Source organism: Drosophila mauritiana, chromosome 2R, assembly GCF_004382145.1.
Source record: "Drosophila mauritiana strain mau12 chromosome 2R, ASM438214v1, whole genome shotgun sequence".
NCBI classification, from domain to species: domain Eukaryota; kingdom Metazoa; phylum Arthropoda; class Insecta; order Diptera; family Drosophilidae; genus Drosophila; species Drosophila mauritiana.
The window spans coordinates 23,409,613-23,428,016 of NC_046668.1; the positions used below are offsets into that span (position 1 = coordinate 23,409,613).

Genomic DNA, 18,404 nt, shown 5'->3' on the forward strand with positions numbered 1-18,404 from the left:
CACAGAACGCGTGCCGTGTGCGTGTAACCTAAATGGTAAGTGGTGGCCACTTACATTTACCACATGAGTTCGGGACAAAGTTCATCCAGTACCAGGATAAACTAATTTAACGTTGTTAATTACCCAAGAGTTTGTTCCTATTTTTGTTATAATTTAATAGTGCCGTTTATTTGCATTGGTGTAACCGAATGCAAAGAGGTTCTGGTTGCGAAAAAAATAGAACTTTCTTGAAAAATTGAAATACCATACTCTAATTGTTTATTAATAAACTGAATTGCGAAACACATGCATTTTCATTCATATCAATAAAACGACAATTCCAAACAGTTATTCAGATCACATTAGCCATGATCGTGTTTCTGAAGTCTGTCAAAATTGGGAACAGGCTCTACTGCCGAGATATATTTAGTCTTACCCTGGCCTTCAACACGACAACATCAAAATTTATTGTTAATTGTTAAAATTCTTGGAGATTTGTTTTGGAAGTAAGCTAAAAGAAATATATTTTCCTATTTATACCTTTTAACGTATATGTGTTTAGAACTCACATAGACTCGTGATGTGTTGCGGACCCTGCTGTGGAACTTGCTACTACCCTTGCTGTAGCCCCTGCTTTAGTGGCCGCTGTTTTGGACCACGATGCGGATTCTATAGTGGACCATGTGGACCTTGCTGCGGGGGCGGATGTTGCAGCAGCTGCGGACCGTCTTGTTAATTTTGGTACTCCGTAACCAAAACTTTTTGAAGACAATTATTTTTTAACATGGCCTATTCGTCTTGAAAACAAGATCAAGACGCAATAAAAGGTGTTTGACTTTCCAAGTCTTTTTTATTACAGGAACTAGATTCCTGTCCATTATCGCTCTTTTAGACCATCAATTACGCTCGTAATTGCCCAATGACTGCTATAAAATCCCCCTATGTAAAGTTCCCTTGGTGTATATTGTTAGTGCTAATTTATGCGCAGCCCAAAGCAAAAGCAAAATAGTTTATTAGGCAGGACCAACACTTCAGAAGTCAGCGGGTCAGTTATAAACCAGTTGACCGAACTGACCGCTTCATATTGGGCTTGTCTCGCCTGGTCACTTCCCGTTTTACTTTTCGTCCCCTAGTTTGATTACTGTGTGGTCAGTGTGAACACGAATTAAGGAGCGTGTTATTAGGGGTTGTGACAAAGCAAACATGACATGAGACTCATTATCAATTCAAGTAGCGTTAATTGGCTTTAGATTGTGGAAAGGGGTTAAAGGCTATTATACTTGACCATTGGCTTTGCTAAGATTTAACGATTTACCGACTAGCGGGAACACTTTAAAAATTTAAATGTAAGTTATCTTTCTGAAAGTCGCTCGCTTGTATTCCATACGTAAAGTCCACAACATCCATATCCCACCGAGACCGAGGGTCGTGTCTGGCGACGACAGCGGGCACATTATTTTAATTTTCCACCAAAATTATTTTCTTATACCCAAAAAAAAAAACTAACAAATGAACGCGAAAAGAGAACAGCATTTGAAGGGTGATAAAATAAAACCGAAAATAAAAATTGTATACCGTAAAAAGAGATTCCTCAGAAGGGCCACATTAAATGAGCTTAAATAATTTATGCCATTGAGTGTGACTGTGAGTCAGAGTAAGATCATGGGATGTTTAGCAGTAGGATTTATAGCAGTGTAGAATAAAACGCAATATCGACGTGTGATGAGTAGCACCAAAGATATTAAAAAATGATAGCAAATACTCGTAATGATTTCATAAAAATTATGAACACAATGAGCTTTTAGACAAACTTATTAATTTTACTTTTTGAACATAGGAAATTTAATGTAATAACCTGGTAAATAAAATAAACGGTATTTAAGTACATAAATTTGTAAGGAAAGCATTTAAACAAAATGTGATTACCAAAATTAATAAGGAATATTTTACTTAATAATTTAAAAACAAATTGTAGGCTCTATGTAATTTCGTAAAAATGTTCATAGTTAATATAAAATTTGAAAATCGTATAAATTTATTTTAGTTTTAGTAGTAGTAGCTAATTAAGCTATTTATTAATTTTTTGAATCATAAAAGCTATTTTGACAAATATTGTGACGACTGCGAGTGAATCCATTTGATACCTCCTTCAAATGGATTCATGGAAGTGAATCCATCAATACCTACATAAAGTTTGCGGAATCTTATAGTTTTTGGTCGAGAGTTACGTATTTCGAATTTCAAAAATCAACCCCCAAAGCTATTATATTTAAGATTCTTCGAGCTCCCCCAAATCCGAATCATTAAAAATTGACTTGGTTTTTTATACCCGTTACTCGTAAAGTAAAAGGGTATACAGGATTCGTTGAAAAGTATGTAACAGGCAAGTATGTAATCAGGAGCAATAGCCGAGGTGGTCTAGCCATGTCCATCTGTCAGACTGCCCGGATGACCGTATGAACGTCGGACGTATAAACTATCGATATCTCGGAAAAATTATGAAATTTGGCGTTTTCATTCACACTAGCTGAGTAACGGGTATCTGATAGTCGGGGAACTCCACTTCTTTTTTTTTAGAATCTCTGTACATACATATGTATTTGAGCGAGTTCTGCGCCTGTAGTTGTGGGTCGCTTATGCCAAGAAATTTTAATTCTTCTTATAGTCTCTTGGCAACGCGCCCTTAACGCTTTTTATGCGTTTTCCGACGTAACGTGTGTGTATCCATGTTTGCTCATTAAAAGTTGGGGAAAAAGGTTTACCACCTTCAGACTACTTTGTTTTCTGTTTTGTTTTTATTTTCTTTTTTTGGGTTTTTTACATTTTTCTGCTTTTCCGGTTTTTATAAGCAGGGTGCTTCAATTACTAATGAAATTCCGATCAAACATTTCTTCAAGAGATGATAATGATTTTTGTATTTTTATCGGTTTATAAAAGATTTTTCATTTTGAATAATGTAAAAATACTCAAACAGTGGTAATTGTTCTTTAAAAAAAAAATTAGGTTCTCGTTAAGCGTGATATAATAGTGTGTTAGTATCATTTCTCCTTTAGTGCACGATGACCCACATCATAAGTCAGGCGGTACTTTAGCTAGATTTAATAATCTTAACAAATATATTTCTATCGCCCGCCATTGTAGAAATCAACGCCAACAGTGGAAGCATTAACGAGTACCGCAGCTGGGGCGGCAGCAACACCATCGGCAATGGTTACCAACAGAAAAAAAAAGAACCCAAAGAAAATGCACAGCGTTTTTATTCCATAGCCAAGTAATTATGCATTCAAGTAGAAAAAGTTTATCTTTTGTCGAAAAATTAAAAATTTTTAATTTCATAAAATGAGATTAAAACGCGAGTTCTCTGGCCGCTGTTAAGAGGCAAAGAAGCTGTAGAAGAGTTCACTAGAAGCTGCCGTAAAGCCATGCAAACCACAAAACCTCGGGAATGGTTTCCCAAAACCAGAGGGCGGTTGGTTGGGAAGGAGAGAAAAGCTACCGGGAAGGGCTTAAATCTAGAAAGTTTACGTCCAAAATATTTTTAAGAAAATTACAAGACCGTCGATGAAAACGACGGGGAAGTCAGGACTGATGGGGAGTGGCAGGTCCAAACTAAGTACAAGGACTGGAAAGCAAAATAATAATGGCCTCCAACTGAGAACAAAGTCCGTTAGAGAGAGGGTTTCAGGGAAGCCGATGAAGATGCTAAAAGCGATGACAGTCTGGCAACGCCACAGAGCATGTGCGTGTGCTGGGGTGTTGTCCTTCCAAACGCACTTTCAACCCTTTTTGCGCTGGCGGGGAAAATTGCGTAAAGTGCAAAATACACTGCGTACGTATACGAGTACTTACACACACACAATCAGCTTCTTACATTATGTACACAGAAAATGTTTCATTTTACGATATATATACCATGGCTTTACTAGTAGATGGTAACTGAAAGGGTTGTCCCAGCTTGAAAATGTTTCCCTTTGACAGTTATTGGATTTCAAAATGAAATCCATTTGATGGCAAACGAAGCTTTGATATGTGGGTTAGCGTGTTCTTAGAAGCAAGGTAGTTAAATAAATTAAAATGAGAAAACAAAATAAAGAATATGGTATAAGGTATAACGCAAACAATCCACAAAAAAAAATAAAAAATGTTTCGTTATTTTGTTATTGTATTATTTGACAGGTTAATTTCAATCGGTAAACCAAAAACATTTTGGCCTTTTACGCCTCACAAATATCCCTAAATTGTTTTATTATTTTTTCCCAATTTATATCGAAATGCCAGAAACATTTTAAAATTTATCGTTCGCACTCCCACTTGATAAAAGTCGACAATAGCCTTCCCTCTTGATTGTTTTAAAAGAGATTTATCCTTAATGATTTTATATTTTTACCTAGGAACGATTTTGTCCCTAAGATTTTTTTCTCATTTTATTGCCCAATATCTATCGATATTCCAGAAAAAAATTTCGCCTTCGCATTCCCACTAGCTTAGTAACAGGTAACTGATTCTCTCTCTTCAAAAAAAAGGATCGGGCTGGAAGGCAGCTGCATTGATCAAACATCACTTCGATGATAGTATTGAAATGCGTTGGCAACTAGCATATATATACTATGAGGCGGAATAGGAAAGCTGAGAATAGATGCTGCCAAAGGAAATAACGGGTAAAATAAAAGACAATTTGAGAACGAAAACGTAAAATTCAATTACTTAACAATCAAAAATGTAAAGGTGCCAAATATTAGGGGGAACAAAGGGATAAATTAATCGCTTTCATATGCAAATTTAAGTGAACTCCAGGAACGAAAAATATAAATCTGATTTTGTTTTGGCACGTAGCCTAGAGTCAGATAGATGACGAGGCCTTTCAATGAAAGTGGCGCCCTCGAGAGCTGTTCTGCCTCCTGTGCTTCAGACGCTACCACCTTTCCTAACCCCCTGTAGTTCCCGCTAATCCCTTCCAAATGAAGAAAGGATGCGACTGGGAAAATGTATATTTAAGTTTTTCTCTCTCTCCAGATTTATTTGTGAGCTCGTAAGTTTTAGCGGGAATGGCAAAATGGCGGTACTTCTCGAACTAATCCAATTTTTTACAGCTCCATAACTTATTCCTATTTGCCTTTTTTCTTGGTCTTCTCTGTTCCACACTCTAGACTGACAGACGCTAAATGCGCCTTATTAGATGAGCTGACTGTGGGTGTTTTTATGTGTGCCATGTTAGTCCTCTTATTTCCCCTCCTTCCACAACCAAGTTTGACTCTTACGCCACCCCTTCTTGGAAGGGGTCGTCTGCTTCAATTTCAAGCTTTTTTTCTTTTTATGATAAATTGCATTTATCAACCACCGACGCCAAAAATTCCACCACCAACCTACGCTGCCACCCTCCGCCTAGACAATTGCAATGCTTCAGATGGGGTGAACATGCGTTTACATTGTTGTTGTTAGGATATGGACACACTCGTGTAAAGGATTTAGCTTTCGATTAAATCTAAGTCTCTACACCCCCGAACTCTTGGAAAATGGCTGCATGTCATCCGTGGCTGCTCAAATTTATTAAATGCTCAATGCTTATATACAAGAACGACTAACTTAGATCTTTTGACCCATGAATATAAGTACCAGTACCTATTTGTTCCTCCTGTTCTTAAAAACACTTTTTAAAGCAAGTGCAACAAATTGTGTAAAATCTGTTTGCGTTGATCCCGCAGTGCTGTCGGAGGCTACAAGAAAATATAGATTTTGCACATTAAAAAGAAAAATATTTGCTTATGCTGCTCGGAAGTTTATCAAAAGGATGAATGTCTATATATGTATCACCTAGTATCTACCGAGAGTCCAACGAAGTTGAGCTCGATTTGCTGGTTGATTTCCCGCGGACAAATATCGCGTGTTTGTCCTTGATCCCATGGAGCGTTAAGTGCATCCCAGCGGCAGCTCCTTTCGTGTCTGGGAAAACAATGAAAAATTCATGCAAATGAAAAATAAATGCACACAAGCCAAACAGGATAATGCAGCACTGAGAACCACAACGCAGTGTGAAAATACAAGCACATTTCATACAATTTCGGACTACGAAGCTTGGCTCATGGTTTTTCCACTGCCTTGACTCTTTTGTCTGTGGCACGAAATTTCAATAAATTATGCACAAATTTTCGTGGTTTTCGCGTTTTTTAGTTGTTTCTTTTTCTTTATGCTACACTTTACTTGCTATTTTATTCAAATTGCTGTGCATTTTATACTTATAAGAAAAAAACTGTACGCGCAACGGTTTTAGGTTTAGAAAAGACGGAGAGGGAGTTTCAACCCTTTCAGCGCTATCGCAGCATCCAGCTGCTTGAATTAATCCCTTTTCGGGCGATCCTCGGGTATCTTTGTCTACCGATATTGTATACTCAGGTAAACGATATACGTATGCACACATCAGTGTGCGTATGCAAATAAGATTGATTAAAAATTTAAATAAGGCTCTTGCCAGGGGACACCTTTTTGTTGAAAAGGGAGAAAACATTGACAGCTGCGTTTTGAATCCTCGAATTTGTGGATCGTAGGTTTCAGCTTAATTGAATTCACCTCTTGAACTCGTAGGGCCAAGCGTAAACACTTTTGGGGCAGGACAAATTTATAAAAGCCAAAAAACACGTTCACATCCTTCGAATCAATAGTTCGTCTTGCGACCTATAGTTTAATATTTCCAGCACTATATGCGATAATGCTGGCAATATAGAATATGGATCGTACGCATCTATAATTTGAATTTTTCACTGTTATCAAGATAACTGTGAGCCGGTCAATCACAGCTAGAATGAAGTTACCACCAGATCCCAGTCAGTTCGTTGCTCTCCGCAATGCAAAATGCAAGTACCTACTTGTTGTATGGTGCTGCGCACTTGGTTGTCTTGGGGAGTTGGTTGCTTAGCAGCAGCCACAGTACCAATGATTATGTTTATACTATTAAAGTAATTTACAAAAAAATGACGCCCCGCCAAAACAAGATAGTCGGCAGTCGACTCTTCCTTATCCTTCCACTAAGAGCAGATGGTCAAAGTCAACCGCTTTAGCTGGAGGTTAAGTAGCTCGCTGTCTACTTAACTGTAATCGAAGTATGGCCCAGCGAATTGGCGATCAAACGCTGATTTCGATCTTTCCAGCTTGCCGTTCGAAAGCTTTTTAACAACATTTTACGAGGAAGATGTATAAGTGTGGTCAAGTGCAAACTAACATCAGCATAATCACTTTCCAGTCGCTGGTAGCGGTAGTAGTTGAGGTGCTAGATTCGCAAATAATGTGGCCCACTCCACGCAGCTGCATCTGGGCTCATTCCCTTTCCTGGAGGCTGCAAGGCCAATGTGGAGGATATGTGTGCTTGTTTCGTGCTTGCCGCTCGTTAACTTGGATAGCCTTCTCCGCGCACCGTCATGATCTACTATTAACCCAGGTCGCTGATTTGGTGATAACGATCGTAATCGTTCCGTTCCTTTGGCTGCAACACATGTTGCACTTTCCGCGGCTCATCGTTCACCTTGCTGTTTTGTGTGCCATATTATTTTCTCTACTTTAGAAAATGGATTTTTGCACACAAATAAGTATGATTCTATTTTTTCTCTTATAACACGCTTTATATTTTCGATTTTTACTACTGCGGTCGGAGTACTTAGAACAATTGACTCTATTTGGTAAGGAGTAATGTTTGTGAAGGGAATTCAGCGAAAGAAATTTTTCCTTCCTTGTAGCTCCTAGGCCATTCATTGTGCCTAATTAATGCTTCTCGTAGCAACAAAACTATTTGGTTATTCACGTAAACCAATCGGTAACTTTAATACAATGATAAATACAAATGATTATTAAATCTATACTCATAAATATGCATAAGACAAAATGGTATCCTGACATTAATACAATATTATGGTTTTCGAGTTACGCCAAAGGGGTTCAGGCTCCAGAAAATCAAATGTACATACACACATTTGTTCAAACAAATACTTTTCTGAAAAATTAAGTTACATAAATATGCATGAGAAACCCTATAAAATGAACGTAATGTGAATGTATTAAGGTGTATGAAGACAATTTTACCCCCTTTGAACATTTACCCCACCCAGGAATTTGGAGAAAGTTGCCAGCCAGGTTTTTGTGTTAAACCAAGTAAAATGTATACATATATGGAAAGCGCGGTATAATAGAAATGAAATGTGGTCTGCCTTGCTTTATTGGATAGTACTCTACTGTATTAATCGCAATGTATCACTCATTGGTTTCTTTTATTTCCGTTACCACTTCCTGTGGGCTGAGTATAAAATGATTCCAATTTTAGATTAGTTAAATTAAAAAATAACAAAAAGTCCTTGCCCTCATCCCATCAAAACCATCGTATTAGCATTGATAGACATGTCAATATATATTTATTTGGCTTGCATGGCTCTGGTTACTTAATTTAAAAGACACCCAACGATTATTGGTTTGAAATTGCTTAGAACACGCAAATACGGTTATTCTTTGTTTTTTTTTTTTGCAAAAGTTTTATGTATTTTTACGGTTGAGTAAGTAGAGGTAGGCGTTGATCCAGAAAATTCGATTTTCGTTGGATGGAGGCAGCCTGCTACAACATAACATAAAGACCGCGTTGGTCGCTTGTTCATAACTATCTAAAATAACTATATTCACAAAGTTAACCGTCCACTACTTAGCACCTTTTTGGGTTCATATGTCTTGATGTAGCCTGAACCAAAAGTTCACGAACGCACCCATGTTCACTCACGCGCAATTTCAAGCTACTTGTTTGGGGCGTAGGAGATTCTGATGCAGGAGCTATCAAGATGCGCTTCGCAATGCGTTTATAGTTGCCAAGACGGCGTTGCATTTTAATAAGTTTTGCATATTTAAGTTTGCGGGTTTCTTTAATGCCTTGTTTGGTTTCACATCTCGTATCCCATCAATTTTTTGCCGCGGTAGTCCTCGTACCTTCTCACGTGTACATGAAAAGCTTTTTTGTGCGCAACAAGTTTCTAAACAAAATTCTGAATTGATAAATGATATTGCAAACAGTTTCGGACTCGATTTACATTGAGTCGAGGCCGTTGGTCATTAATTATTTTTGTGTAAGTCCTTGAGAGCAAGCAACGAACAACGCAGGGTTTTTGACATTGCATTGCAATATGCTCTTTTGTTCATACTAACAGAAAAACTGTGGTTGCTGGTTCTGAGATAAAATAACATAACGTCTCTTATTATCACCCATATATAGTATCAAAAATCTTCACATAAAACGTAGCCAAGACAAGCGATCTTGGAAAGACCCCGAAAACTTAAACAAGTTGCCACTCGAAGAGGGCTCATGATAGATTATGGGTACGTGCTGCGAGACGGTTTTCAAGGATGTAGGATAGGACAGGCAGCACACGAGACTCATTAATCCTGGTGGCAAACGGGTGCCCGGGTGCCCTTCGGCTGCCTTGCCACGACTCATTTGTGCTGAAAACTTTCTGTTTGATAAATTGCCCATAATACAAGCACACATTCTCGCTTCTCTTACAACTTTGTGTGGGGCCAATCCCAAACCATATATAGTCAAGCCAGAAGCTGCAAAAGGTCTGGCAGCTGTTTTGGCCTGAACTTTTTCGATAGATAAACACTTAACACGTTTTTGCCAGTAATTTAAATACTCCCCTTTTGACAACCATATATTTACTTACCATTCAATCATATTTGTGTGGCGGCGAGGAGAGCACTTTAGCAACGGGTTCTCTGCAGCCCTTTGGCGTTTTGATATGCAAATACTTTGGCACCGGTATTCTTTTATTTTTCTCAATTGATGTGTTTTTTCTTTGCAGTGCCATGTCTGTACACAATCTGATACCGTCACGTTATGTCAAACTTATTGTTGATTTGGTTTGTGCGATTGTCACGTTTTTGTTTTGATTATTTAATGCCATAAATGACAATTTAAAGTCATGGTAGAAAGTTTGGTCTATAAATAATTTGTATTTTATATTGATGAAAATATATAAAAAATAAATATTCGTGTCTGGTTAGTCCGAATCGCTATCACTAGTATGGCTCTGATTAATGCTTATGTAATTAAGAAATCTTTCGTCAGCCGATTCCGAGTCCTCTGTTACTGAGCTTGATAAGGACGGTGATGTCCTACCAGAATTTTGACCTGAACTAAGTTCTGAAGGCTCATAATCCTCTTTGTTATTGCACTGATATCCGTCGTCCAATTCACTCATGTCTTCCTCTTCGAAATCATCATAAGAGGATTCAGAGTTAATAAGCGTGTCCCCAGGTGGCAAACTACCTTGATGTTCATCTGATCGACATCCCTGCCTTTCCCATTTAGAAATGCACTCTTAGTTTCTTTAAGTTTGCACTTACCGTATCCAGATTTCGACTTCTACACAAGATTTGAGCGTCATGCAGCTCCCTCATCAAGGCATTTCTTTCCAATGAGTGATACTCGCGTTGAAGATGACACTCGGATTGCAGCTCCCGGTTTTGTTTGCGTAAGGAAAACATTTCGCTCAAAATTTGATGCTGCTTCTCAACTATAGTAGTCACCAACTGCTCAAGGTTCTCAATTGTAACCTCGTATTCGCGTAACTTCTTTTTAAGAAGCCAGTTCTCTGCACGGCAGTCTGATAGATTTGAAGCGGACAATCTAATCTCAGGAGCATTATGTCCCAATGATTCTTTATCCACCCTAAGAAAAGTCCAGTGGTAACCAAAGATTAAATAATTAAATTATCACTCACTCGTCGAAAGCGCTCATGTCGTCACTTGCAGGCAAAGGAAACGCTACTAGGTCTCTGGTGGCAATGTCCTCGAGATCATGGAATTGGCAAATACAGGACATTATTCGATAAATGTGAAAGTTTTTTAAAACATAAATTGCACCTGATTTTCAATACAGAGGTAACTAGTTTCTCTCACAAAACGCAACCGAGTGTCATCCTATTTTAAATGTTGATACTCCTCTCAAAGCTGACTTAAACTGCCCGAACAGATATGGGTGTCAGGGCAGCAAACTATCTTTTAAATATTTCACTTTACAGACTGCACCCATCTACCGCTCGCTGCGTCCCCTCATCCAGTGGACACTTTACGACTTGACATTTTCACACTTTGTTGGCAACGTTTTGGAAGCTTCCTACACTTTCCTCCCTGTGGGGCACAGAAACAGACTTTTGGGTCGTCCTTGTTACCGCGTCAAAGCCAGCGTCGATGCAGGCTCCATGGATTCGCATGGGATCCGGGAAGTGCAAGTGTGTGGCTTCAGCTGAATAGGAACTGTATAGGTGTGAGACACTCCCTTTTTGTGTGCGTCGGTGGATTGAAGTGCAAAATTGGTTTAAGTGTTTGCTAAATTGGCAGCAAAATGGCTTTTTCAATTTATCCTCAACGTTTGTGTGCATACTCGTAAAAGGCAAACGCTGTACAAAAAGTTAAGCAAGATAAGCTAAACATTTTTGACCACATTTTTTTGGCAGCGGGTTTTGCATAGCTATGTAGTTGATATTTCTCCGTTTGTTGAAGTCACCAAAACGCACCCATAAATGAACTCACATGCGGATAACGAGCACACATTACTCGCCTAGCTCGTTTTCCACGCTTACTATTGATGCTAAACGTTTTCAAATAACTGTATATTCTTTGCACAGATCTCTTAAAGTAGAGATAATCATGGCTTGCACCGAAGCTATTATTGCAAAGCACATATACGATTGCTCGTATTTTACTATAATTAAAGTCGTATCGTAATCGTGATACCTCAACAATGCCAAATTACTACGCGTGGCATGTTAACATAAATATCTGCTTAAGAGTATCCTGCGACTCGCCCCGCCCTTGAGGGATGGCCAATCTATAATCGCTCAACCTTAAACTTAAACTAGAGAACGCATGCAAGCGTTTATTTAAAAAGGCATAAGTCATACGTGGCTAATAAATTGATTTGCTAGAGTGGATTAGAGTTCATTGCTATGACATATACAGGATGTTCTAGCTGTACTGCTAAGTAGTGATCTTCGCTGTTGCTGTCTTTAGGGGATAGTGAGCTGGCCCTCGTTGGAGGCCCCTGTTATTGCAACACCAAAGCGAACTGTTCATAAGTTTAACTATGTGAGCATTTGGGGGAAAAGTGTTCTGCCCTCGGTAAGAGCAATGAATTGTAGACCCAAAACGCTTGGCGGACTCCTTCCAGGCTCAGTCGCACTTCGTACTGAGACTTTGGCTATGAAAAAAAAAACTTTTAAAATGCCAGTTTGAAGTCTATTATTTGCTGGACACGAGCATATATTGATTGCATCGCAGTCGCCTTGGTCAGCCACAAGATGCAAGAAAGCAAATTGCTTCAACAAATACTCGTACTCCCGAAAGGGGCTTGAGATGTGGAGGATGATGTTGATGGGTGGGGTGGGTTGCGGTGTAGGAAATCACATGGTAATCGGTGGACTACGAAACTGAAACCAGAAATAAAAATGCAATCGAAGCCAAGTTTCGTAAAGAGGTCTTCCAAACCGGTTTGCAGGCGCAAAGTGCAGATCCCCTGTGAGGGTTTGCAGAAAGTCTTGGGTTTCTTGGCGGCTTCGTGTAGTGCAGCATTTAGCGTCTTGATCGGTTTATCACCGATTAATTAGAGTTTGATAAATACGCGCACGCCGTGAGTTTATAAATCATAGGAGCAGAGCCAATGCGCCGCAGTTAAACAGTCCAAAAACTGTAGAAGCTAGTCCTATATACGATCCAAGGAAAATTTGCATGTAAAAAATTCAACAAAATAGAACAGTCAAATTGAAGAGCTACGCATGTTTTACTTTGCCTAAATTTGATTTTTGTTTTGTGCTCTCGCTGCTTAGGACGTTGCTTTACAAGCAAAATTTTTTCAAAAATAAGTAGGCGATGCAAGTGGGAAAATATCTTTGAACATTCATTTGAGTTAGAATTAATTATAAAAGAACGTTCTCTGAGATGCGCTTAAAATGACGACCGCAGTTCTGTTTAACAGAAATGAATTATAAATGCTAATTTAAGTTTATATTTGGAATTTAAATAATGATGACGGAAAGTTTATGATTTTCGACCTAAAGCTGTTTTTATTTTTGATTGGGAATGGAAAGCCACCAATGTTGGGTCAAAGCTATAAGCTGTATCCAATGGACGTTATTTTAAAAAAGTTTATTAAATGTTTTGAATATTTTTTTTATATATTTTTCCAGCAGAATTATTATGTAGAATTCGGAAAATGATAAAGAAAATGAATTGTGGATCTGAATGCTCATTCTAATGGCCTTTACTCCGAAATTTTTGAAAATATGCCATAGGAAATGTCTTATGGTTTATTGCCGCAAGAATTCCCACTGCTTAGCAGTATACAACAGAAAATAGGATGGATTTTATTATTCGACGACTACTCGGCACCATGATTGCTACCTTTTAGCTGCATTCGTTTTGCATTTGGTGGAAGACGTCTATTATTCTTGCCCATGGCAGTGGCAAAAATGTTGACCACTTTCTGCATGGTAGAGTTTTTCACTCCACTTCAGCCTTCGCCGTCCAATGTCGCCCACAGCCCTCCCGTTTTCAGTTTTGTCGCACTGAAACTGCTCTTGAGATATCATCGTTATGGAATGAATGACTACTTGGGACTGGTGCTTCGCCCTGAACCTAAAATATTTGCGGTTTTTTCTTCGCATCCTTTTACACAATTATCCTGATTTCAATAATTCTGCGTCGTAAACAAAGACGTAGACTGACCTCCGAGAATAGGTGAAGGGAAGAGGTGGTCGAGTCCATGGTTTTTATCTAACTATTATTATTTGCTGGTTTAGGAATTTTTGGTTGTTCCTTAAGGTTTTTACCCTGTATAGACATCCTTTTCTTATGGCCCTCAAAGTTTGCCTTTCAGATAAACTTTTGCTTGGCTCGGAAAGGATTCAAAATAAATACCAGGAAATTGTATTTCAAATTTATTTGTAATGAATTTATAATAATAGTTATCCTTACTGGTTTTCTACTGAATGTGCCTGTCCAACACACCAAATAATTCAACCCATTAATTTAAAATTGGCTTAATTTGTTGAAAGTAGCGCCCTTAACTTACATTAAAAGGCCCAAAGCAATAATGACACAGCCTTCACTCGCATGCCATTTTCCAAGCAATAAAATCTGTACAACGAACACCCCTGCATCTCAAGCACAGCGTGATATACTACACACCATACACACGCGTCGACATTTATCAAAAATTCAACTGTCATTTTGCCAATCGCAAAGAGAATTTAAATGCTTTTGCAAGGCAATTGAACATTCATAAGCTTTAATTCTGGCACAAAATTTACTTATAACCAGATCTCCATTACCGCCGAAACCCGCAAAAGTACACAACCCAATAACCCAATATTACGGAAATTGGAGGGAAGTATGCTTAGGGTGTAAGCAGCCCTCCCCACGGGCATGCGAATTTTCCGACCTGCGAAATTTTCCAGAACAAAGCACTCAATGAGACACGTGACAGTTGTCCTGTGTGTGCGCTTGCAAAATAAGGCTTGGTTTTGCATTTCCCACTTTTTCGCGATGTGTCGCTGTTAAGTGTATAATTTGTGGTTGCTTTTTAAGAGGGTTTAAATATATTACTTCATTTAGATTTGGTTGAACCAAGCGTGGGTGAAAGTCGGAAGTGTGAGTACAATGGCATTAGGCCGGATGTTAATTTTTGCAATGTGTTTATTCAGTAAGGAAATTACCTTTTTAATTATCTCTCGCGAAACAGACCTAGTTTGTTACATAGAGAAAGGCAATTTTTGTTATTTCCATTAATTTTTAATATAAAACAAATTCTAGCATCCTTTTACCATACCACCTATAAATTTATCGACTGCAATAGGTAAAGAGGAAATTACGCAGGGCCTCCCCGAAACTCGATGTGCAAAATCCATGTATAAAAGCAAAAAATAATGGGTAAAAAAAATACAGCCCACTGAAGCAAATTGCGGATTTCGGATCCTTGCTCGTCCTGTTTCTCGCATTTCCCTGGCGCAGTTGGCATCAAATTATGAAGTAAGTAGGAGAGCACTCCATGCATTAAAAACCTTTTAATTTGCTAAATCGCCTTGCCAGACATTGTCGGAAGAGCTCACATTGGGGCTGCCCGGCTGTTGTAGTTGGGTTTCATTGAGGATAAGCGGGCGGAAGCGGATGAAGCTGAGTCTGTGCACATTTTTGAGATTTCTAGACGCCTGAGTGGGCCGCTCAGCCTACAACCGTTTCGAATCTCACATAGACACTTGTGCCTGCTTTTCTGTTCTTTCTTTTTGGAACGGGGTAAAGTTGAATAAGCCATGCAAACACTAGAAAGCACCGAGACTACTTGAGTATGCTTTCATCTGCCTTCGGCTCTTGGGCAGGGCGATAATTTTTTACTTTTGTTTTCGGAGCTAACTTCGAGTACCACGGCACCGAACAATAAAGTTTTTCTTCTTGTAATATTTTTCTTCACGATGAGGCACAAAAGCCAAAAATGAAACCTATTATAAAACTCAAGACAGCTTTAAACTAACAGTGTTCGTGCTGTTTAGGTTTTAACCAACTTTAACTCCGCCTAAAAGCATCCAACAAAAAGCATTAGTTTTTTCGATGAACGACGCACAGATGCGCGGTGCATGGAAGAAAGTAATTAAACTTGGTCCGAGGAACCAATTTCCATTCAACCCATCGAGTGGCGTGTCCCTCGTAATCTAGAATTGTCATCGCATGACTCTGCTGAATACAGGAGGCCATACCACGCACCAAAAAAAGTGCGTAATGGAAATTAAACAAACTCTTAAACTCAAGTGAAATACAGCATTTAATTTAATTGACGGGTCGCGGACTGTGCTTTGGTATACCCGAAGGACTTGTTTGCATGAAGCCAAAACCCAACACTGAATTTCTCATTAAAATCGTATTAAATACGTAGGTAAGTAAGAGTGGCTTTTTCCTATACCAGTCGAATTTTGTCAATTCATTGCAAATTATTTGCAATGCTAGAAAAAGAACAGAGTAAAGATAAGAAAACTCGAAAAATAAATTGCAAACTCATTTGCTTGTGAATATCAAAAACTTTCTCATGCGGCTAAGAGAACTTTATTTAAACTCGATACAAACGCAAAATTACCAAATCAGTCAGGCAAAAGCATTGGAAGCCTTCTCCCAACGCCCCAAAGTTTTATTTAATGATTTTCGTAGACGATTTTGGCGAGCGTTTTCCCTCTTGAACCTAGACGAGCCTTGGCAATATTGGGTTGGTTGCGCTGGTGCTTTAGCCCTGCGAATTTTGTTTATTACTTTCTTTATCACTTAATTTAAATGTGTCCATGGAGACTTGAAGGTAACTTCGATGTTTTTTTTACCTAAGTTTATGTTTTTGCAGGACCTGAATCAAAAAAAAACTCAGAATGGAGACATAATAACTAGTTTGTACCTGTGCAGAATTATTTACTTTTTAAATTAATGGTTCATTTATATTCGAATATAAGATATAGTTAAAAAATATACTTTGAGTTGACATGTGCATTAAATGTTGAACATTATTTTTCACTCAGTAAAATTTAAACACAACGAAAAACGCACAACCCACCACAGGGTTGGCTTGTGTTTTTGGCATAATTTATGCGCATTTATGAAAATGGCAGGAGTGGGTAAAATCTAGGGTGGGGCGAAGTGTTAATTTTGAGAAATGTGCAGAATACAAAAAAACAGACGAAAAAAATTGACAGACAGATAGGCAACGAAGCGTGCGGTTCGTTGACTGCCTTCAAGCGCATCGCACGCGTTTTAACGCTAGGTACCTCTGACGTAGAGGACACAACTTCCCATGGTCTACTAACCGGCAATAGAAATATTGAATGCAACCCAGAATACTGACGAATCACAAAGCCAAAGTGCAGACTAAAGGAATGTGACTCGACTGCTGGCTTAAAACATAAACTGAACCCATAATTCATATACGCCACAAAGTCTGGAGCAATCAAAATGGCAATAAACAGTCAGCGTGATGAAACATGGTATACCCTTTCTAAACTAAGACCTATGTCTGTACTGATTTCGAATTCTCAATTTTAAGGCTTATGAATTTTCTATCTGTGAGGGTACGGCTTGGGAGCATTGCTTGCCAGCGAAAACAACTAAAGCTGCTCTCACAAGCCAGAAAGTCCCAGTCACAGAGCCGGTTGCCATCAGACCCCAAACGACATAATTGCAGCCTGTCTGCGGTGGCTAATGCAAACAAACATGGGATTATGAGACTGCAAGGCCTCTGGGAAATTGATGATGAAGCTCCCCGCCTGACCCGTAACAAGTAGCTGGCGAAATGCTACAAAATTGGGTCTCTACGTGTTGCCACAACAACGCACCGAGGGCAGCAATCGGTGCCCGATCGATTGCCCAGATCGTGCAGATAGCATTTCTGCTCTGCCGCAAATTGAGCTGAACTCAAGTTTGAACTTACACAGCCTAATGCATTCAGATAGGTCCAAATGTATTAAAACTGGTGCACTTCATCATGTGCAATGCGTTTGGCGAATCGATTGGCTACACTTCCAACCGAAACTATGTAACTCACGAGCTGCTCAACTACTCGATGTTATTAGTCCGCCTTCAACAATTTGGCTCCCGTTTTAAGTATTTGCCATCTCCAGAATCTTCGTCGACATTAATACAGCCCCTGTAAAAATTTTTCATGGGAATTACATACGTGATTGATTGCTGTGTACTGCTTTTCAGCCATCTAATCCCTTCACCAGTTGCAGATATGATTGCTTTTCTTCCATCTGTGATTTGCCATATTCTGACTTCATCGTCATCATATGGGACGTGACTGCGTTCAAGTATTCGGATATCTGAACCAGAATACGTATTGAATTCGCATGGAAATTAGGTGGTCCCAGTTCTCACATATTGATAAGCGTAATCAACTTATTGGTTTGAATATTTGACCCCGGAAATCTTTAATGCGTGTTTAAACAAATGCAATTTAAAGATCTAATAAGATAACTTGGGATTAAAAAAATTACAAAATATAAATGCAAACGGACTAACAGCAACATGCTAAAGGGAGAATATCACAAGGCGCCCCATTGGCCTGACCTTCCTAGAAGATCAACAGGTGGCATGGTTCTTGCTCCTACAGAAGAAGGCAAAACTAACTTTTCTTCTGCTTGAAACACAAACATGATGGCACCAAAACAATAGCAATACATAGCAAGTACTGACCATCTAAATATATCTATTTTTCTCCCATTTGCTGTAGTTCAATCAAAGTTAACGACAATAAATTTTGTACACTAAGTCTTTTAATCTAAATTAAGCACCAGTTTCTGTCCCTCATAAGTCTGTCGATAGCGGCTCGAGCGGCAATCTCCATCAACTGCATCATGTGTCATAAGCAAGTTGCAAAGCAC

At 38.8% G+C, this 18,404-nt stretch overlaps 2 protein-coding genes across 2 annotated transcripts; one reads left to right on the plus strand and one right to left on the minus strand.

The window, feature by feature from the left end:
• The first annotated feature begins 376 nt into the window (after positions 1–376).
• Positions 377–819, plus strand: LOC117138699 (male-specific sperm protein Mst84Dc). The gene is made up of 2 exons (XM_033300958.1): positions 377–485; positions 542–819. Exon 2 carries the CDS (start codon positions 560–562, stop codon positions 713–715), a length of 156 nt encoding a protein of 51 aa, XP_033156849.1. The 5' UTR covers positions 377–485; positions 542–559; the 3' UTR covers positions 716–819.
• A 9,134-nt stretch (positions 820–9,953) lies between these two features.
• Positions 9,954–10,924, minus strand: LOC117138694. Its single transcript, XM_033300954.1, has 3 exons — positions 10,722–10,924; positions 10,345–10,669; positions 9,954–10,292 (listed from the first exon to the last, which is right to left on the minus strand). The coding sequence occupies exons 1-3, from the start codon at positions 10,820–10,822 to the stop codon at positions 9,999–10,001; spliced, it is 720 nt and encodes a 239-aa protein (XP_033156845.1). The 5' UTR covers positions 10,823–10,924; the 3' UTR covers positions 9,954–9,998.
• Positions 10,925–18,404: the final 7,480 nt, after the last annotated feature.